General features: G+C 66.9%; 4 protein-coding genes and 2 non-coding genes across 8 annotated transcripts; 1 reads left to right on the plus strand and 5 right to left on the minus strand.

Annotated features, from left to right (window-relative positions):
* Positions 1 to 373: 373 nt before the first annotated feature.
* Positions 374 to 3,130, minus strand: OTUB1 (OTU deubiquitinase, ubiquitin aldehyde binding 1; the record flags this gene model as incomplete). The annotated part of the gene is made up of 5 exons (XM_030474501.1): positions 2,946 to 3,130; positions 1,970 to 2,031; positions 1,760 to 1,858; positions 1,157 to 1,275; positions 374 to 504 (listed from the first exon to the last, which is right to left on the minus strand). Coding segments are annotated over exons 1-5 (469 nt in total), but the record flags the coding sequence as incomplete, so codon positions are not given.
* Positions 3,131 to 3,513: 383 nt separating this feature from the next.
* Positions 3,514 to 3,704, plus strand: LOC115602995. Its single transcript, XR_003989743.1, has one exon. It is a non-coding gene; the product is annotated as a U2 spliceosomal RNA (small nuclear RNA).
* Positions 3,705 to 4,684: 980 nt separating this feature from the next.
* Positions 4,685 to 4,875, minus strand: LOC115602996. Its single transcript, XR_003989744.1, has one exon. It is a non-coding gene; the product is annotated as a U2 spliceosomal RNA (small nuclear RNA).
* Positions 4,876 to 5,812: 937 nt separating this feature from the next.
* TMEM223 (transmembrane protein 223) lies at positions 5,813 to 6,701 on the minus strand. The gene is made up of 2 exons (XM_030474465.2): positions 6,419 to 6,701; positions 5,813 to 6,111 (listed from the first exon to the last, which is right to left on the minus strand). The coding sequence occupies exons 1-2, from the start codon at positions 6,699 to 6,701 to the stop codon at positions 5,813 to 5,815; spliced, it is 582 nt and encodes a 193-aa protein (XP_030330325.1).
* A 140-nt stretch (positions 6,702 to 6,841) lies between these two features.
* NXF1 (nuclear RNA export factor 1) lies at positions 6,842 to 15,381 on the minus strand. Of its 3 annotated transcripts, XM_030474461.1 has the most exons (21): positions 15,297 to 15,381; positions 14,588 to 14,783; positions 14,345 to 14,474; positions 13,660 to 13,743; positions 13,481 to 13,585; positions 13,296 to 13,376; positions 13,140 to 13,209; positions 12,674 to 12,762; positions 12,477 to 12,584; positions 11,575 to 11,684; positions 10,221 to 10,257; positions 10,046 to 10,114; positions 9,759 to 9,814; positions 9,198 to 9,305; positions 9,041 to 9,099; positions 8,808 to 8,923; positions 8,676 to 8,718; positions 8,507 to 8,579; positions 7,673 to 7,855; positions 7,078 to 7,138; positions 6,842 to 6,967 (listed from the first exon to the last, which is right to left on the minus strand). In XM_030474461.1, the coding sequence occupies exons 1-21, from the start codon at positions 15,325 to 15,327 to the stop codon at positions 6,929 to 6,931; spliced, it is 1,848 nt and encodes a 615-aa protein (XP_030330321.1). In that variant the 5' UTR covers positions 15,328 to 15,381; the 3' UTR covers positions 6,842 to 6,928. The 3 variants fall into 3 exon arrangements, with proteins under 3 accessions (XP_030330321.1, XP_030330323.1, XP_030330322.1); XM_030474463.1 differs by lacking the exons at positions 6,842 to 6,967; positions 7,078 to 7,138; positions 7,673 to 7,855; ... (6 more) ...; positions 10,046 to 10,114; positions 10,221 to 10,257 and adding an exon at positions 10,416 to 10,632; XM_030474462.1 differs by lacking the exons at positions 6,842 to 6,967; positions 7,078 to 7,138; positions 7,673 to 7,855; ... (6 more) ...; positions 10,046 to 10,114; positions 10,221 to 10,257 and adding an exon at positions 10,803 to 11,213.
* A 137-nt stretch (positions 15,382 to 15,518) lies between these two features.
* STX5 (syntaxin 5) lies at positions 15,519 to 19,050 on the minus strand. The gene is given in 12 exon segments (XM_030474469.1): positions 15,519 to 16,364; positions 16,438 to 16,559; positions 16,677 to 16,777; positions 16,872 to 16,953; positions 17,320 to 17,376; positions 17,476 to 17,535; positions 17,537 to 17,593; positions 17,672 to 17,742; positions 17,847 to 17,902; positions 18,313 to 18,383; positions 18,486 to 18,701; positions 18,832 to 19,050. Coding segments are annotated over 11 exon segments (1,050 nt in total). The 5' UTR covers positions 18,699 to 18,701; positions 18,832 to 19,050; the 3' UTR covers positions 15,519 to 16,204.
* Between the last annotated feature and the right edge of the window lie 470 nt (positions 19,051 to 19,520).

The following is a 19,520-nucleotide window of genomic DNA, read 5'->3' on the forward strand; positions in this document are numbered from 1 at the left end:
CACGCGTGTCACTAGCACATGCATGTCACTGGCACACGCACACACGTCACTGGCACACATGTGCCACCAGCACACACACACACACGTGCCACCGGCACACACACGTCACTGGCACATGCATGTCACTGGCACACATACCCGTGTCACTGGCACACAGACACACGTCATCACCACAGAGACATGTGTGTCACTGACACACACACACACACGTGTCACCAGCACACACGCACACGTGTCACTGGCACACAGACACACGTCATCAGCACACAGACGTGTGTCACTGACATGCACACACACGTCAGCATGGACGTGTCACCCGCACACACACACACACGTCAGTAACACACACACGTTAGCACCGGCACACACACACGTGTCACCCGCGCACACGCCCCGCACACGCGTGTCCCGTGTCCCACCGTGTTGTGGAAGTCCTCGATGGTGAACTCGGTGAAGCCCTGAGCCACCAGCTCCTCCTTGCTCCGCGCTGACACCTCCTTGAACCTGGGGGGGGCGGGGGGGGCACTCAGGGCTCGGGGGGGGCACCCGGGGGGGACGCGCGGCCACGCACGGGGGGACAAAAGCACCCGGAGGACTTGGGCAGGGACCCCAGGGTGGTTGGGGGGAACCCCACCTATGGGGGGGGGGCACACAGGGATGGGGGGGGCACCCAGAGCCTTGGGAAGGGAACACCCACAAGTCCATGGGGAATCCCGAGAATGCGAGGGGGGGCCTCCCAAGCGCAAGGGGGACACCCGGGGGGGGGGACGGGGACAGACCCCAGGTCTGGGGCGACCAAAGACACCCAGAGGAGGTGGGAAGGGGCACCCGGGGGTCTGGGGGGGCCCTGCCTGGGGGGGGCCCCTCCTCAAGGGGAGTCTGTGCTCGGGGGGGGTTCCACTCTGGGGGGGTCCCTGCTTGGGGGGTCCCTGCCGGGGGGGGGCCACTGCTCGGGGGGGTCCCCGCTCTGGGGGGGTCTCTGCTCAGGGGGGGTCCCGCTCTGGGGGGGTCCCTGCTTGGGGGGGTCCCTGCCGGGGGGGGGCCACTGCTCGGGGGGGCCCCGCTCTGGGGGGGCCCTGCTCTGGGGGGTCCCTGCCCGGGGGGGGTCCCACTCTGGGGGGGGGGGGGTCCCCGCTCTGGGGGGGGGGTCCCGCACCGCTGCAGCTCCTGCCCGTCCTCCAGCAGCGCCTCCAGGTGGGCGAAGCCAAAGGCCCGATAGAAGCAGTTCCCGTCCGGCCGCGTCTTCCGGATGTACGAATATTTCTGGAGCAGGTCCTGGGGGGGGGGAGGGAAGGGGACGGGGGCAGCGGCAGCTCCCCAGCGCCGCCCCGCTCCCAGCCCCACACCGGCGCCCCACAGACCCTCCCAGCCCCACACCGGTGCCCCACAGACCCTCCCAGCCCCACACCGGTGCCCCTCAGAGCCTCCCAGCCCCACACCGGTGCCCCACAGACCCTCCCAGCCCCACACCGGTGCCCCACAGACCCTCCCAGCCCCACACCGGTGCCCCTTAGAGCCTCCCAGCCCCACACCGGTGCCCGTCAGAGCCTCCCAGCCCCACACCGGTGCCCCTCAGAGCCTCCCAGCCCCACACCGGTGCCCCTCAGAGCCTCCCAGCCCCACACCGGTGCCCCTCAGAGCCTCCCAGCCCCACACCGGTGCCCGTCAGAGCCTCCCAGCCCCACACCGGTGCCCCTCAGGGCCTCCCAGCCCCACACCGGTGCCCCTCAGAGCCTCCCAGCCCCACACCGGTGCCCACCTTGATCTTCTGCTGGTAGATGTGGTCGTCCTCCGCGTACTCCTTGTAGAGCACGGCCAGTTCCAGCCGCTCCGACACCAGCGGGTTCTGCACCGCGATCTGCACCGGGGGGGGGCACCCCCAAAAGGGGGGGTCAGAGGAAGGTTTGGGGTCCCCCCCACGGCTTGGGGGGCTCCAGGGAGGGGGTTACGAGGGGTTTTGGGGTCTCACCTCTTGCTGGATCCGGTCCTGCTGCGCCATGATGGCCTCATCGTAGGCCAGGCAGTTCACACCTATGGGGGGCGATGGGGCTCAATGTGGGGGTCCAAAGGGGGGACCCCCATGAACTTGGGCCCTTCACCCCCCTCCCCCGGGGGAACCCCCAGAATGGGTCTGGGGGGGGGTTGGGGGGGCAGGACCCTGGGGAGGTGCCTCCTGGGGGGTGTTGGGGGGCTCCAGAGCCCCTATGGGCAGCCCTGGGCTATGGGGGGGGTGAATGGGGCACCTATGGGGGGTATCGGGGTGCTGGAGGGTACTGGGGGACACTGGAGTGCTATGGGGGGGCTATGGGGCACTATGCGGGGCTATGGGTGCGCTACAGGGGTGCTATGGGGCACTATGGGGGTGCTGTGGGGCGATATGGATCTCTATGGGGCGCCATGGGGGCTCTGTGGGGCGCTATGGGAGTGCTATGAGGCACTATGGGGGTGCTATGGGGCGCTGTGGGGCGCTATGGGGCGCTGTAGGGGTGTTATAGGGTGCTATGGGTCGCTGTGGGGGTGTTATGTGGCGCTGTGGGGGTGCTATGGGGCGCTGTGGGGCTGCTATGGGGCTCTATGGGTAGCTATGGCGGTGCTACAGGGCGCTGTGGGCGTGCTATGGGTCTCTATGGGGGTGCTATGGGTCGTTATGGGGGTGCTATGGGTCGTTATGGGGGTGCTATGGGGCGCTGTGGGTCGCTATGGGGGTGCTACAGGGCTCTATGGGTCTCTATGGGTCGCTATGGGAGTGCTAAGGGGCGCTGTGGGTCTCTGTGGGGCGCTGTGGGGGTGCTATGGGGCGCTGTGGGGTGCTATGGGGGTGCTATGGGGGTGCTAAGGGGCGCTGTGGGTCTTTATGGGGCGCTGTGGGGTGCTATGGGGGTGCTAAGGGGCGCTGTGGGTCCCTGTGGGGCGCTGTGGGGCGCCGCGCGCGGCCCCGCCGGTACCGTCCGCGTCGCCGCCGAGCGGCTCCGGCTGCTGCTGAGGCTCCTCCGCCGCCATCATCCGCCGCAGCCCCGCCCCGCGCAGCGCTTCCGGGTCACCGGCGGCCGCCAGCACCGCTTCCGGAGCAACCGCCGCCCCGCCGGAAGCGCGCCCGGCCCGCGACAACAGGCCCCGCCCTCAGCCGCCGGCAGCACCAATCAACAGCCAGAGCGAGCGGGAGGACACGCCCCTAGCTACAGTCCCCGCCCCTAGAGACCGCGCGGGAGCGAGGCCGACACGCCCCTAGCGACAAGCCACACCCATGGAGACGCGGGGCGTGTCCGCGGGGCTGGGTCAGGGGCGTGGCTATGCTAATTTTACACCGCAGGGGGCGCCGGGAGCCTCTGCCGCGGCAAGGGGATCCCGCGCTCCGAGGGGGTCGATGCCCGCGGAACCGGGACGAGCAGTGAGGGACAGTGCGGGAACAGCTGGTGAAAACGGACCGGGAAGCGGCGGGAGGGCGGAGCGGGGCGACCGTGAGGTAGAGGAGAGCGACCGCGGTCGGCCCTTGTGTGTGGGGCAAATGACGGTATCGCTTCTCGGCCTTTTGGCTAAGATCAAGTGTAGTATCTGTTCTTATCAGTTTAATATCTGATACGTCCTCGATGAGAGGACTTTATATTAAACGGATTTTTGGGCGTGGGAGTCGGACCCGGAGCTTGCTCCATCCGCTCCGCGCATCGTCCCGGTATTGCAGCGCCTCCGGGCTCGGTGCACCCCTTCGGGGGACCTTTACCTGGTTAAAGACAGAACTAAATGATTTCCATGAGAAACGGGGGAGCCAGGGGTGTTTCCCCCGTCGTCTAGCTGCTTCTGGTTGCTGTTAGGGTTGAGGTGGTAGAATCATCGGATTGTTGGGGCTGACAATGACTTTAGCGTTACCCATTTCCAACCCCCTGCCATGGGCAATGACACCTCAAACTAGACCATGTTGCCCAAGGCTCTGTCCAACCTGGCCTTGAACACTGCCAGGGATGGGGCAGCCACAGCTTCTCTGGGCACCCTGCGCCAGCGCCTCAGCACCCTCACAGGGAAGAGCTTCTGCCTCAGATCCAACCTGAACTTCCCCTGTTTCAGTTTGAACCCATCACCCCTTGTCCTATCACTCCAGTCCCTGATGAAGAGTCCCTCTCCAGCATCCTTGTAGCCCCCTTCAGACCCTGGAAGCTGCTCTGAGGTCTCCAAGCAGCTTCTCTTCTCCAGGCTGAACAGCCCCAATGTTCTCAGCCTGGCTCCATACGGGAGCTGCTCCAGCCCCTGATCATCCTCGTGGTCTCCTCTGGGCTTGCTCCAGCAGCTCCATGTCCTTCTTATGCTGAGGACACCAGCACCGCACAGTGCTGGAAGTGGGGTCTCCCGAGACCATTGGGGAGGGGGTCTACTGTCAGGTCGGGTCTACCGACGGCACAAAATATCACACCCAGATTCATACGGTACCTGACAAACCCTCTATAGCAGCTGGAACACTTGGAGGAGAAAGACGTATCCAGGGAGTTCTGCTAAGTATAACAATCCATATAAACCCCTTTTATTTCTATCTTTAACCAGCGAAAGTCATTGTCAGCCCCAACAATCCGATGATTCTACCACCTCAACCCTAACAGCAACCAGAAGCAGCTAGACGACGGGGGAAACACCCCTGGCTCCCCCGTTTCTCATGGAAATCATTTAGTTCTGTCTTTAACCAGGTAAAGGTCCCCCGAAGGGGTGCACCGAGCCCGGAGGCGCTGCAATACCGGGACGATGCGCGGAGCGGATGGAGCAAGCTCCGGGTCCGACTCCCACGCCCAAAAATCCGTTTAATATAAAGTCCTCTCATCGAGGACGTATCAGATATTAAACTGATAAGAACAGATACTACACTTGATCTTAGCCAAAAGGCCGAGAAGCGATACCGTCATTTGCCCCACACACAAGGGCCGACCGCGGTCGCTCTCCTCTACCTCACGGTCGCCCCGCTCCGCCCTCCCGCCGCTTCCCGGTCCGTTTTCACCAGCTATTCCCGCACTGTCCCTCACTGCTCGTCCCGGTTCCGCGGGCATCGACCCCCTCGGAGCGCGGGATCCCCCTGCCGCGGCAGAGGCTCCCGGCGCCCCCTGCGGTGTAAAATTAGCATAGCCACGCCCCCTGGGCGGCACCGCGGCCTCTCATTTGCATGCACCGCGGCCCCAGCGTAGCCACGCCCCATTCCCCGGTGCCTCGCCTAATTTGCATGGCCCCGCCCACACCCCGCGCCAGCCCGGGCAGGGGGATGGAGGAGGCGGCGGGGAGAGAGGGAATAACGGGGAAACCCCCACCTAAGACCCCAAAATTGCCTCTTTACAACCCAAAACTGCGCCGAGCCCTTTCCCGACCCTCCCGCCTGCCCCGGAGCTCTGCTGGCCCCAACCCTGCACCCCAAAATAGCCCCAAATGGCTTCAGAATGTCCCCAGATTAGTCCTCAGGGAGGAAACTGGTCCTGCAGGATGAGGATGGTGCTGAGGGAGCGAGTGGGAAAGTGTCCATTGATCCCGGAGGAGGGCGGGAAGTTGAGCTTAATCAGGTGATTGAGGCTAATGAGGAGGTGAGAGGGGTCCAGTGAAGCCACCACAGTGGGTCCAGATGCTCTTGGAGATGACCAACGTGCTGGGCGTGAGGAGGAGCTCAGTCAGGGTTGATGAAGAGCACGATGAAGCTCAGCACGGCCACCTGTGTCTATGGAGGAGGGATTTGGGGTGGGGGCTTCCCACATTCCCAAGGAACGAGCAGGACACGTGGTGGTTGGAGGTTTATTGGAGTCTTGTTGGAGCCAACGAGGGGTGACGGGTCCCACAACCCCGTTTCCATGGCCTAGAGGTTGCGGTAGGCGCCGACAGTGACATCGAAGAGCCGGGGGTTGCAGACCTGCCCCTCCTTATCCAGCAGGAAGAAGAAGGGGCGCCCCTTCACCTTGAGGGGGATGGCGGCCGGCACCTCGGAGCGGTGCGAGCGGCAGCACACGTGCCGCAGGGGAACGGTGAAGGTAGGGCCCTGCCCCAGCCCCAGCGGCCCGTGGGTGCTGATGGACACCTCGGTGCCGCCCCGGAGCAGCGTCACCTTCCGCACGGCGCGTAACGGGAACAGGCACCCGGCTGCCACGATCAGAGAGCCTGTGGGGCGGGGAAGGGGGTCAGGGCGGGGCCGAGCCCGGTTCTGCTGCCCCGGAGCCAGCCGGAGCCTCGTCCCACGCCCCTGGGCTGGGCTCAGCCCATCCCCGCTCCACTGCGCCCAGGGCGAGCCCGGTCCTGCCCTTCCCAGCCCGGTGTGAGCTCAGCCCCGCTCTCCCGAGCCCGGTCCTGCCCTCGTGGGCCCGGCCTGAGTCCGGTCCCGCTCCTCTGGGCCCAGCCTGAGCCCGGTCCCGCTCCTCTGACCCCGGTTTGAGCCCGCCCCAGTTCCCCGCTCCCGCCCCGCCGGTACCGAGCGTGAGGCAGGACGCGGTGAAGCCGAAGCGCCATTTGTTATCGCGGGGCCGGAAGGGATCCTCGGGGCCCGCTGCGGGGCCGGGAGCGGGCCGCAGCGCCGTGAAAGCGAAATGCGCCAGGTAGGCCCAGAAGACCGCCTGCCCCGCGCAGAAGAACCCGGCCAAGCGGAAGAACCGGTCCCGGTCGTGCCGGAACAAAACCACGTCCCGCGGCGGGGCCGCCGCCGCCTCCAGCGCCAAGGCCGCGGCCGCGGCCGCCCGGCCCCTGGGCGCCGCCATCTTGACCCTCCTCCACTTCCGGTTTCCTTCACGCCTTCACTTCCGGCTTTCCGCCGCCATCCTTGTCGCTGGCGCTGCCCTCGCCCCCCCCCCTTAAAGGCGCCGCGGCCCCGGAACGCGCCGCGCTGGGACGGGGCCGCGAACGGGAACGGTTTATTTACAAAACGGGAGGAATAAAACGCTGGGAACGCGGCGGGGGGGGGGGGGGGGGGGGGGGGGGGCGGCGCTCATTTGAGGAACGCCACCTCCGGGATCTTCCCTTCCAGCTGCAAGAGAGAACAGGAGGTCAGATGGGGTCGGGGGGGGGCAGATGGGGTTGGGGGGGGCAGATGGGGTCGGGGGGGGGCAGATGAGCTCAGACCCCCCCCAAACCCACCTTGAGCTGGGTGAAGACCTGCCCGGCGCGGCCGTAGTCCCAGTCGTTGTCCTGCAGGCACCTGGGTTTTGGGGGGAGAGGATGGAGGAGACGGTGGAGACCCCCCCATGGAGCAAAGTGGTACCTGCCCAGCCCCCTCTGACCCCCCGTGACCCCCTCAGCCCCCATCTGAGACCCCCCCGACCGCATTTAAACCCCCCAGAACCCCACAGCCCCCATCTGCCCCCCCATACCCCATCTCGACCCCCCCCAGCCCCCACCTGACCCCCCCAGCCCTCATCTGCCCCCCCCATACCCCATCTCGACCCCCCCATACCCCATCTCACCCCCCCAGCCCCCATTCAACCCCCCCAGCCCCCATCTGACCCCCCCATACCCCATCCCGACGCCCCCAGCCCCCACCTGACCCCCCCCCAGCCCCCATCTCACCCCCCTCCATACCCCATCTCACCCCCCCAGCCCCCATCTGAGCCCCCCCAGCCCCCATTCAACCCCCCCAGCCCCTATTTGCAGCCCCCCCAGCCCCCATCTCACCCCCCCAGCCCCCATTCAACCCCCCCAGCCCCCGTTTCCCGCCCCCCCGGCAGGGACGCACTTCTGGGACCACTCGAGGTTCATGCCGGACTGCATGGCGAAGGCCGCCAGCATCTCCTGCTGCTCGGCCGCCAGCGTGGGCACGGGGCTGGACGAGGGGGTGGGCGCGGGCAGCAGGAAGGCTTTGCGCAGCTCCTCCGTCGTGGCGTTGCGCACGAACAGCTCGTCGTTCACGATGCACAGCCTGGGGGGGGGGGGGGGCACGGGGTGGGTGCGGGGCACGGGGACACCCCCCCCCCCCCCCCCCCCATGGGCACGGGGGAGAGTGCAAGGGATGGGGGGTCCCGGGGGGGTGGTTGGGGGATGGCGATAAAGTGGTGCTCAGGGGAAAAACGCAGCTGGAGGTGGCCAAAACCAGCTGGAGCTGGCCTAAAAGCATCTCCCAATGGTCAAAACCCATCTCCCAACGGCCAAAACCCATGTTCCAATGGTCAAAACCCATCTCCCAACGGCCAAAACCCATCTCCCAACGGTCAAAACCCACCTCCCAATGGCCAAACCCATCTCCCAATGGCCAAACCCATCTCCCAATGGCCAAAACCATCTCCCAATGGTCAAAACCACCTCCCAATGGCCAACCCCATCTCCCAATGGCCAAACCCACCTCCCAATGGCCAAACCCATCTCCCAATGGCCAAACCCATCTCCCAGTGGCCAAACCCATCTCCCAATGGCCAAAACCACCTCCCAGTGGCCAAACCCATCTCCCAGTGGCCAAACCCATCTCCCAATGGCCAAAACCACCTCCCAGTGGCCAAACCCATCTCCCAGTGGCCAACAGCCCGTGGAGGCGGCTCCTCCCCGAGGCTCTCCGGGAGAGGACGCCAGCCCTTACCCGGTGTTGCCGGCGGGCACGGCGATGAACATCCGCGTGAAGGCTCGTACCGAGTCCCGGGATTTGCCGTCCACTGGGAAGAGCAGGAGGAGGTGCTGGGGGGGAAGGGCGGGCCGAAGCCGGGGGGGGGGGGCAGGCGGGGGGGGCGCGCGGGGGGGGCGGGACTCACCTTCCTTGAAGATGCCATGGACGGCGAAGCAGAGCAGCGTGTTCTGCAAGGGGGGGATGGATGGATGGTGAGGAGGGGGCCTGGGGGGGGGGGGGGGGCCGCGGAGCCCCGGGGGGGTCGCCTCCCGCTCACCGTCTGGGCGCAGACGTCCACCATGAAGGAGTTGATGTCGTGCTGGGTCTTGGGCAGCTCGTTGAGGAAAGCCACCACGTTGAGGCGCGTGTGCTTGAGCAGCTTAAAGCGCATGGCTGGGGGGGGGCAGGGGGGGGGGGAGGGAGGCTGAGACCTTCCTCCCTTCCTCCTCCTCCTCCTCAGCCCATGGGGAGCCTCCTCGGGGGGGCTCCTCCCAATGGGGCTGAACTTACTGGGGTCCTTCAGCTTCTTCACGTTCCTGCTGTCCTTGAAGTACTCGTTCAAGCTGCTCCTGGGGGGGGACAAGCACTTGTAGAAACCCCCCCCCCAAGGCCATAGGGGGGTGCTGGGGGGGCCCCCAGCTCACAGCCAGCCCCGAGGTGACCATACCTGGGGGGGTTTTGGGGGCCAAAGGGGATGCTGAGGGAGCAGCAGGCCCCATCGTGGTAGGCGTCCAGCAGCCCCTGCCTGTCGCTGGAGTCGTAGATGGAATAATACCTATGGAGGGGGGGGGATGAGGGTGAGGAGGGGGGGATGAAGGTGAGGAGGGGGGGATGAGGGTGAGGAGGGGGGGATGAGGGTGAGGAGGGGGGGGATGAGGGTGAGGAGGGGGGGATGAGGGTGAGGAGGGGGGGATGAGGGTGAGGAGGGGGGATGAGGGTGAGGAGGGGGGATGAAGGTGAGGAGGGGGGATGAGGGTGAGGAGGGGGGGATGAGGGTGAGGAGGGGGGGATGAGGGTGAGGAGGGGGGGGATGAAGGTGAGGAGGGGGGGATGAGGGTGAGGAGGGGGGGATGAAGGTGAGGAGGGGGGGATGAGGGTGAGGAGGGGGGGATGAAGGTGAGGAGGGGGGGATGAGGGTGAGGAGGGGGGGATGAGGGTGAGGAGGGGGGGGATGAGGGTGAGGAGGGAGGGGATGGGGGGGGGACGACACCCCAACCCCAACACTCACTGCTGGAGGAACCTCAGCACCAAAACCTTCAGGTCATCAGAGCCGAAGTAGCTGCCCTGGAAGGGGGGACACAAAGATGGTGACCCCCAAGTGACACCCCCAGTGGCGTGTCCCCCCCACCCCATGTCGTGTGTCCCTGCCCCATACCGTGCCTCCCCTCACACCGTGTCGTGTCCCCCCACCTCATATCATGTACAACCCCATAGCGTGTTCCCCCCCCGATATGGAGCCCCCCTCCCCCCATATCGTGTGTGTCCCCCCCACATCGTGCCCCCCCCCGTCCCCACCTTGCACGGTGGCAGCGTCGTTGGTGCCTCCACGTCGAAAGCGATGGGTGGAGGCAGCTCGTGCCCGTCCTGGGGGAGAAACATGGGGCTGGGGGGGAGACAATCCCCTTCCTGCCCCCCCCCAGCCCCTTCCTGCCCCCTCCATGTCCCCCCCTCGTGCCCCCCCCCCACTCACCAGCCGCAGCAGCTTCGGGAACCTCTCTCTGACGGAGCTGCAGAGGGATCAGAGTCACTTTGGTGCCCGGGATCCCCCCCCCCATGGCAAACCCCAACCCCCTCCCTGGGCCCCCCCATCACCCCCCCCCCCATGTCCCTGCCCTCCCCACGGGTCCGTGGCGCTGGGGGCACCCCAAAGCTGCTGCCCCCCCTGCTGGTGGGGCTGGTTCTACCCCCACCCCCCCGCCCCAGGGCTGCCCCTGCCCCTTTGGGGGGGTCTCTGCGGGTCCCAGCACCCAGCTCGGGTCTTACCTGCCTCGTACTCACCTGGGTGCAGGTGCCCGGAGCAGGGAAAGGGGTGGGAGGGAGAGATTCCCACCGGCCGTGGCACAACCATTGGCACGATCCAGCTGTTTACAGCTGTGGAGCTGCTGCTTTTGGGATGGGGGGAATGGGATTGGGGAGGGGGGGGGCATGGAGCCCCCCGCATTGAGCCAGGAAAGAGTGAAGCCAAAGTGAAGGGGGGGGGGGGGCAGAGGAATGGGGACCCCCAGGGCAGAGCCTCTTCTCCTTGGTGCTGCTCCCTCCCGGCTCTGCTTTGGAGCCGCATCCGGAGCCGAGGTCCCGAGTCCGTTGCTGGGCGCCGGCGTGGGCAGCCCCAGGGCTGGCACGGGGGGACCTGCCCGGAGCGAGCTGCCGGCGCTGCCGGAGCACCCCCAGCCCGGGCCAGCCGCGGCGGCGGCGGCGGCGTTCGGCCACTGCACGGCTGTGCCTGTCTTAGGTTGTTCCTCCCGTGAGGAATCTTACCCGTCTCTGGCTAACCAGCCATCGTCGAGGGCGGAACGCGGGCGTGGGGGGAGGCAGCTCCGTGGGGCAGGAGGGAACGTTGCCCCACATCGTGTCCTGCACCCCTTCAAATCCCCCCCGGAACGGCGGGGGGAGCGCTGGGCAAAGCCCCGCCTGCACGGCAGGAGGGCAGGAGCGGCGGGCAGGGAGCGCCGGGGAGAAGAGGCTGTGGATTCCCAAGGGAGGAGGATGAGGAGGGAAGCAGGGACGTGAGGAGGGGAGCAGGGAGACGAGGAGGGGAGCAGGGAGATGAGGAGGAAGCAGGGAGGAGGATGACAAGGAAACAGGGAGACGAGGAGGAAGCAGCAAGGATGAAGCAGGCTCCGAGCAGCTGAAACGCATCGGCCCCGGCTCCGCGCCACGACCGGGGGTTCCGGGGGAACCGTGGGATGGGAAGTGGGGGGATCCAGGCACCGGTGAGTGGAACTGGGGGGGGAAAAGCGGCCTCTCCTGGTCCTGCCGTGCTGCCCCCCGTGGAGCAGGGGCGGCCCACGGGCCCCTGGGGCCGCCCCAGGCCCGGCACTGACCTGATGTAGGTGGACTGGTCCCGGAAGGCGTCGCACAGGGGGTTCCCGTCCAGCCACAGCTCCTCCAGCTTCAGCCCCTTCACCTTGTCCAGCTCCCGCTCGGACTTCAGCTGCGGGGGGGCAGCAGGGACGGGGTGAGGGGGTACGGACATGGGGGGGCACACAGGAGATGGGGCGCACTGGAGATGGGGGCACGCAGGAGATGGGGGGCACACAGGAGAGGAGGGGCACAGGAGATGGGGGCACGCAGGAGAGGGGGGCACGCAGGAGAGGGGGGGCGCACAAAGCAGGGGGGTGCACAAAGCAGGGGGGCGCACAGGAGATGGGGCGCACAGGAGATGGGGGGCACGCAGGAGATGGGGGCACGCAGGAGATGGGGGGCACGCAGGAGATGGGGGGGCGCACAAAGCAGGGGGGCACACAGGAGATGGGGGGCACACAGGAGATGGGGGCACACAGGAGATGGGGGGCACAGGAGATGGGGGCACACAGGACATGGGGGGCACACAAAAGAATGGGGCACACAACAGAATGGGGCACACAGGACATGGGGGGCACACAGGACATGGGGGCACACAAAAGAATGGGGCACACAACAGAATGGGAGGCACATAGGAGATGGGGGCACACAGGACATGGGGGCACGCAGGACATGGGGGCACGCAGGACATGGGGGCACGCAGGACATGGGGGGGCACACAGGAGAGGGGGGGCACACAGGAGAGTGGGGCACACGGAGGAAACGAGCACTCAGAATAAGAACACACCCAGAAGAGGAAAGCCCACACAACACGGAGGCACACATAAAGATGGGGGCACACCAAAGCGGGGGGCACAAAAGACAAGGGGGGACGCAGGAAAGGGGGGGGGGCACAGCAGATGGGGGGGGGGGGGGCACCCACCTCGTTGCGAGAGAGATCGAGGATCTTGAGCCCGGCCGCTTTCTGCGCCAGCTCCGACAGGTCGTCCAGGTGATAGAGCTTGTTGCTGCTCAGGTTGAGCGACTGCAGCTGCCGGGGGGGCAAAAGGGGATGCGGGGGGTGGGAATGGGACCTGGGGGGGGGGGGAAGGATTGGGGGGTCCCCAAGGGGGGGCTCACCTCGGGGATGTTGTCCTCGATGATGCGCAGCACCACCAGCATGCAGCTGCGCTGGTTCAGCACCACGTTGATGCTCTGTGCCACCAGGTCTGGGGGGGGGAATTGGGGGGATAACAGTGGAAATTGAGGGGTTTATAGCGGGAAATTAGGGGGGAAATTGAGGGGATGAGAAATGAAATCGGGGTGAGAGAGGAAATTGATGGGAATAAAGGGAGAAATTGGAAGGTGAAAGGGAAATTGAGGGGGTCAGAGGAGAAATTGGGGAGGGTGGGGGGGGAGTTGGGGTTGAGGGTGGAAATTGAGGGGATGGGAGGAAAAATTGGAGCGGGAAGGGGAAAATTGGGGGTTTTATGGGGGGAAATTTGGGGTTTGGGGGGTAAATTGAGCGTGTTATAAGGGGAAACTGGGGAGAAGGACCCTGCTCCCCACATCCCCCCCCCCCCGGTGTCCCCAGGGTGGCTCTTACCTGGGTCCACGCGGAGGCTCTTGAGGTCCAGAGCTCGCTGGGCCCCGTCGTATCTCTTGCTCATGCAGAGCTGGGCCGGCGCGAGGATGAGGAAGAGGATGAAGAGGAAGAACCGGGGGGGTGCTTCCCCCCCCCCGCCCCTGCCCCTGCCCTCACCTTCAGCTGCTCGACCTCCTCCGGCTTCAGCTCGTTCTGCAGGGACTGGGGCGGCGCCGAGGAGTTGATCACAATCACCACCTGCAGGGGCAGGGAGCTGGGAAGGGGCCGGGGCGAGGAGCAGGATCCGTGCCCGGCATCGCTCCCATGGGCAGCGCAGCCCCGCAGCACCCACCCCCACCCACCTTGTAGTTGTCCCTGTCGGTGATCTTGCGGGAGACCTGCTTGAGGGCGCTGGCGGTGGTGGCGTCCTCCACGTAGAACTGAGCCCGGTTGTGGTCGTAGTGGAACTGGGGAAGGGCGGGATTGAGCTCCCCCATCATCCCAATCCCCCCAAAACAGGAAGAAAGGGCCCCCCCCTCACCTCAACGGGGGTGAAGGGGACGCTGCAGAGGTTCTGGATGGAGCTCAGCAGCCAGGACTTGTCGTACTTCTTGCCATAGGGGATCTGGAAGAGGCGCGAGGCCGGTGGCAGGCAGGGAAAACACAAGGGAAAAGCGGGACGGATGAGACCAAGCCGCGCTATTCCAGCTGGGAACAAGCACGAAGGACGACCCGAACCCTTTTGGTGCTGTGCTGCAGTTAAAGGGTGCTCTGCAGGTAGTTAGTCCGTGATAAACACCCCGTCAGGCTTGTACAACCCATCTTTGCTGCAGGAATACCTGGAATTCTTTGGGGCCTCAATTGGCAACATGTCCTATAGCTACTTCTGCCCTGATTCCTGCCAGACTTAACCTGGGTTCCAGGTACCAGCCTCCTTTCCTGGCGGCTAAATCAGTTTTCCATGGATTGTTATCCCTCTCGCTTGTTCCCTAACTCCTCCTGGAACGGCAGCTCAATTCTTTCCCTCAGAAGCCCATTCCCAGTAGACATTCTTTCTAATATCCCGTCTAAAGCTGCACTTATGGAACATGAGACTGGTTTTCTTCATCCCAAACTTTGGGAGAAGCCCTTTATCCCTCACTCTGCAGCAGCATCATTCCAGGCCCCATCCCAGTGCCATGGGAAAGCGGGTGCCCCCGGCCCCAGCCCCTCCCAGCCCCACTCACCGTGATCTTGAACCAGTTCCTGCGCCCCCCTTCCCGGCTGGATCCGCTGCTCCGCTCCGGCGCGGGCAGATCCCTCCGGACCGTGATGTGGATGTTGGCCGTGCGGTTGGGCCGGGGCCCATAGGGCAAGCTGGGGAAGGCAGGGAACACCTGAGCCCAGGCCTGGCCCCCCTGGCCCCCGTTATCCCAGCTCGGGGTGGGGGGGGGGGGTCCATGGATCCCCCCCCATGCCCCCGCACTCACTAGCGGGTGCGGGGCCCGTCGTGCGCATCGCTCATGGGGACGTCGCCGTCGTCGTCGTCGGGGCGCGGGCGCCCCCCGGGGCCGCCGCGGCTCCGGGCCCGCGGGTTCATCTCACTGTACATCTTCCCCCGGAACGGGCCCCGGCCCTTCTTCCGCCGGCCCGAGAAGATGCGCCCGCCCACCCGGTCATCGTGCTCTGCCGGGAGCACCGGCAGCGCTCAGCGGGGGTCCCGGCCCCACGGCGCGGCGGAGGGGGGGGGTCCCTGCCCCGGCTGCTGGGGCTGTGCTGCTGCAGGGCCCGTCGCTTGGACCCCCAGGACCTCCCTGCAGGGCCCCATCCCCTGCCCCTGGGGCTCCGTTCCCCTGCTCCAGGCCCCATCTCCTCCCCCTGACCCCCACCTTCCCTCCGTGACCCCCATCACCCTGCCCCGACCCCCAGCTCCTCCCTCCAGGCCCCTTCCCCCGGCCCCATCCCCGCTCTCCGCACCCTGACCCCCTTCCCCTCCCCTTGGCGCCCGCCTCCTCCGCCCGGCCCCTCTCCCATCGCCTCCCTCCAGGCCCCATCTCCCTCCTCAGGCCCCATCTCCCTCCTCAGGCCCCATGCCCTTCCTCCCCCCCAGCCCTCTCCCGGGCCCAGCGCCGCCTCCAGCCCCCGGGGCCCACAGAGGGGCCGCTCCCGCCCGCCGCGGGCCCCGGCGCCGCCGCTCACCGCTGAACCCGCCCTTGGCCTCCTCCGCCATCGCCGCCACCGGCAGCCGCGGCCTCCCCGCCGGGCCACGCCCCCCCTGCGTCACTTCCGCCCGGAGCTCCCGGCCGCCCTGTACGCATGCGCAACCACTCCTCCTCTCCACCACCCCCCCCCCCCACCCCCCCCAACACCACCCCGAGGTCGCCGGTTCGAATCCCGCTCCCGGAAGAACAACGACACGCGGAGGCGGGGGGCACCCATGGGGTCCCACAGCTTTAATGGGGGCTGCAGCACCCCAAAGAGGGTCCAAGGGGCTTAATGGGGGTATTCAGACCCCACCGGGGGTCCCAGAGGCCCTACTGCCATCCACAGCCCCCCCCCATGCAGGGGGTCTCACAGTTTGAAGGGGGTCCAAAGAGTTTAATGGGGGTCTTCAGCCCCCCCCCCGAGGGTCCCACAACCCCCCAGGGGCCCTACCGGGGTCCACAGCTCACCCCCCCCAGGGTCCCACAGTTTTAAGGGGCTCTGCAGCTCCCCAAGGGGGTTCACAGCCCCCACTCCAGGGGGTCCCACAGCTTTAAGGGGGGGCTGCAGCCGCCCCGGGGGGGGGGGTGGCAGCGTTCCTGGTATTCCCGCCCCTCCCAGGGGGTCTGCAGCCACCATGACCGGCTGGGAACAGGGACCAGCCTCGGCGTAGGCTGTGAGACCTGCAGGAGGGGAGCTGGGTGCTGCCCCCCCAACCCTGAGGTGGACAACGAGGGGGTCCCCGGGGGCATGTGGGGGTCTCCAGGGGCACTCTGGGGCCCCCGAGGGCACTTGGGGGGTCCCAGCAGACCCCATCCCCACAGCAGCGTCCAGTTCCGAGCCCCACAGAGCGCGGATTGAGTCCATCTGTCCCATCCGACGGGATAGGGAAGGGAAGACGACCCTCAGGCCAGGAAGACGACGAAGACGATGAAGAAGACGATGAGGATGAGGAAGATCTTGACCATCAACCACCGGTTGGAGGTGACCGACTGGAAGTACTTGAGGATCTCCCCGTGAGCTGCCTCCACGTTCAGCTGCGCGTCCTCCACGCTCGCATCGATCCTGCCGTGGGATGGGGCACAGTGAAGGGAGGGACAGATGGACACGGAGCGGGGAGGGAAACCGGGAATGGCACCTCTGGATCGTCTCCTCTTGCTCCTTCACCATGTGAGCCAACTGCTGGAAGATGGATCCCAGCTCCACGATGGTGGATTCGATGTTCTGCATCGTGTCCGCCCGGCTCTGGATGTAGGAATCCTGCAGGACAACGGGGGGAGCATCATTCTCCACATGTCCCAAGCTCATTCTGGGGGGACACACACACATGTCATTGTCCCCCCCGTGACACCAGGTCCCCGTTGTCCGTGTCCCCACCTGCTCATCGATCAGTTGGAGCTGTTGGCTCGTCCGTGTGTCCATCTCGATGGCCACGGAGCCGGCGCGCTGGGGCTCGTCCTGCAGCACCGCTGAGCTGCCTGCGGGGAGATGGGGGGGTCCATGGTGGGGGGGGGTGCGGTGAGGACCCCCATGTGTCCCCCCCCGGCCCCCCAGCTCCCCCCCGGGACTCACCCATGTTGCCGGCAGCGAGCGGCAGCGCGGACACGGGGGCGCGGGAGAAGTGCTCGCGGCGGCTGCGCTGCTGCTTCAGGTTCTGGGGGGGAAATGGAGGGGTCAGGAGGGGAAAAGGGGGGGAATGTGGGGGGGAAATAGGGCAAAGAGGGGCTGGGCAGGACTGGAGGGCAAAGGGGAAGTCCCAAGGGGGGAAAGAGGGATGTTGGGGAGGAAAAGGGGGTGCAAAGGGGTGGTTGGGGTCAGAGGGGAAAAGGGGAGGAAACGAGGGGCAAAAGGGGAGCTGGGGGGAGTGGAGGGCAATGGGGAAGTCAGAGGGGGGAAAAGGGGGAGCAAAGGAGACATGGAAAAAGAAGGGGATGCAAAGAAAAGGGGGGACACAAGGAAAAGGGGGGGGGTCAGGAAGGAAAAAGGGGGGAGCCAAGGCCAAGGGGGTGCAGCGCCTCACCTCCGTGCGCACCTCCAGCACCGACTTGAAGTCATTGGACATTGAAGCCAGTTTGGACTGAGGAGAGAAAGAGGCGGATGAACCAAGGCGGGGGGTGGGGGGGGTGTTTGCCCCCGTGTCCCACCCCCTCCCGTGTCCCCCCCCCCGTGTCCCCACCTGCAGCGACACGACCACGGTGTTGGAGTGGGTCTGGACGTGGCGCCCGCTCTGCCCCCCCCCGCGCCCGCACCACCTCCTGCAGCTGTGCGATCTGCTTGTTCAGGCTGTTGATGTCCTGCAGGGCAAGGAGATTTTGGGGGGGGGTCAGCGACATCCCATAATACCCCCCCCCCCACTCCGGACCCCCCCAAACCTGCTTGATGATGTAGGTGAGCTCCTCGATCTCCACGGCTTTGTCATCGAACAGCGATTTCCTCTTGGCCACTTGTGGGGGGGGGGAGAGGAAATGAGGGGGGGGGTCAGGACACCCCATTGTGCCCCCACTTTGTGCCCCCCCCATCCCCGTTTCCCCCCCCCCCCCCACTCACGGATCGTCAGCTTCTCCAGCTTGGCAAAGGTGTTGCTCAGATCCTTCCCGATGCGCCTGGGGGGGGGTGTCAGAGGTGGGGGGGCCCCAAACCCCACCCCCAGGGGGTCCCCACATCCCCCTCCCATCCTTGTCCCCCCGTGCGTGGGGTCGCATACCCCCCCTGCACCCCCATCACCCACATCCAATACAATGGGGGGTCCCCTTATCCCCCTCCCACTGCCCCCCCCCAAACCACAGCTCCCTACATCCCTGCACCCCCCCATGGGGTCCCCAAGACCCCCCCAAACAGTAGGACCCCCCCCCCCATCTTCATCCCACCCCCCATCTCCATCCTATCCCTTTCCCCATGGGGGTCTCCCCCACTGGCCCCCCCAAACCAGGCCCCCCCATCCCCATTCCCACCCCGCCATGGGGTCCCCACCCCCCCATCCGCAGGGCCCCCCCTTTACCGCGCCCCCCCTCACTTGGCCATGAGGCTGAACTCGCTGCGCTGCCGCCCGGCCCCCGGCGCCGCTCTCCCGGGCTGGGCCCCGTCCTGCGGCAGAGAACGGGGGGGGGGTGTCAGACCGGGGGGGGGAGGGGACGGGACACCCCGAAACCGGGGGATGGGCTGGGAGGGGGGGGGGGTGTCACCCACCTGCCGCCCCTGCAGCGATTTACAGGCGGACAGAAACTCGTGGGTGCGATCGCGACACGACATGACGTCCGGTCCCGGGGGGGGGGGCGCGGCGAGAACCGTCGGTGGCGGCGGGGGGGGCGTGTGCGGGGGGGTCACGGTTTGTGTCTGGGGGGGGCCCACGTAGACGCCCGGTTCCCGCTGCCTGGAGCCGTGCCGGCGCCGCGCGTTCATCGGCTGGGGGGGGGGGGGTTCAGCACCGGGACCCCCCCGGCCCCGCCGCTCCAGCAGGGGGCGGCACGGTGCCGCCGGGGGCGTGGCCTCACCCGCTAAGCCCCGCCCCCCGCCCCCCCCCGCGCGCGCTCACCGGGGCTCGGGTCGGGGCCTGGCGCCGTTACCGGGATCCACCGGCCGCGCTGACGTCACTGCCACGTCTCTTCCGGCCTCGACATCATGTGACCGGTAGGGTTCGACGGAAGTTGAACTCCATAGGTTGGGATCCCGGAAGTGTTCGTGCAGGGAAGCGGAAGTTGCCCGGAGGGGAGCGGTTGCCTAGCAACACGCCGTGCTCATAAAAGTGGACAGGCGCGGCCCCGCCCCTAGCAACAGGCCCCGCCCCCAGCAACCACATCCCCCCCAGCAACGGCCCCCACCTCCAGCAGCCCCCCCCGTGACGTCATGACACCCCCCCGCCGCCGCCTCCCCCCCCCCCAGGAGGGCTCCAGGCTGTTGAGGAGCGAAACGGGCCTTTATTGAGGGAGCGGGGGGGGGGGGCGGGGGCTGGTCCCGGTGCGCGCTGGTCCCGCGGGATGAGGCGGGCGCGGAGGAGTCACTCCCGCTTCTTGTAGTCCTCGAGGTGGCTGAGGAGCCAGGCGCTGGGCGCGAGGAACGAGATGAAGATCGCGGCGAGGCCCACGACGGTCGCCTGCGGGCACAGCGGCGTTCAGCAACGGCTCAAGGTCACCCGGAGCCCCGGCTCCACCCCCCGCACTCCCCCCTCCCCCCCGCGGCTCACCCCGGCCCCGATCGGCTCCTGCGGAGGCCCCGAGATGAAGC

This window comes from Strigops habroptila, unplaced genomic scaffold, assembly GCF_004027225.2.
Source record: "Strigops habroptila isolate Jane unplaced genomic scaffold, bStrHab1.2.pri NW_022045597.1_ctg1, whole genome shotgun sequence".
NCBI lineage: Eukaryota > Metazoa > Chordata > Aves > Psittaciformes > Psittacidae > Strigops > Strigops habroptila.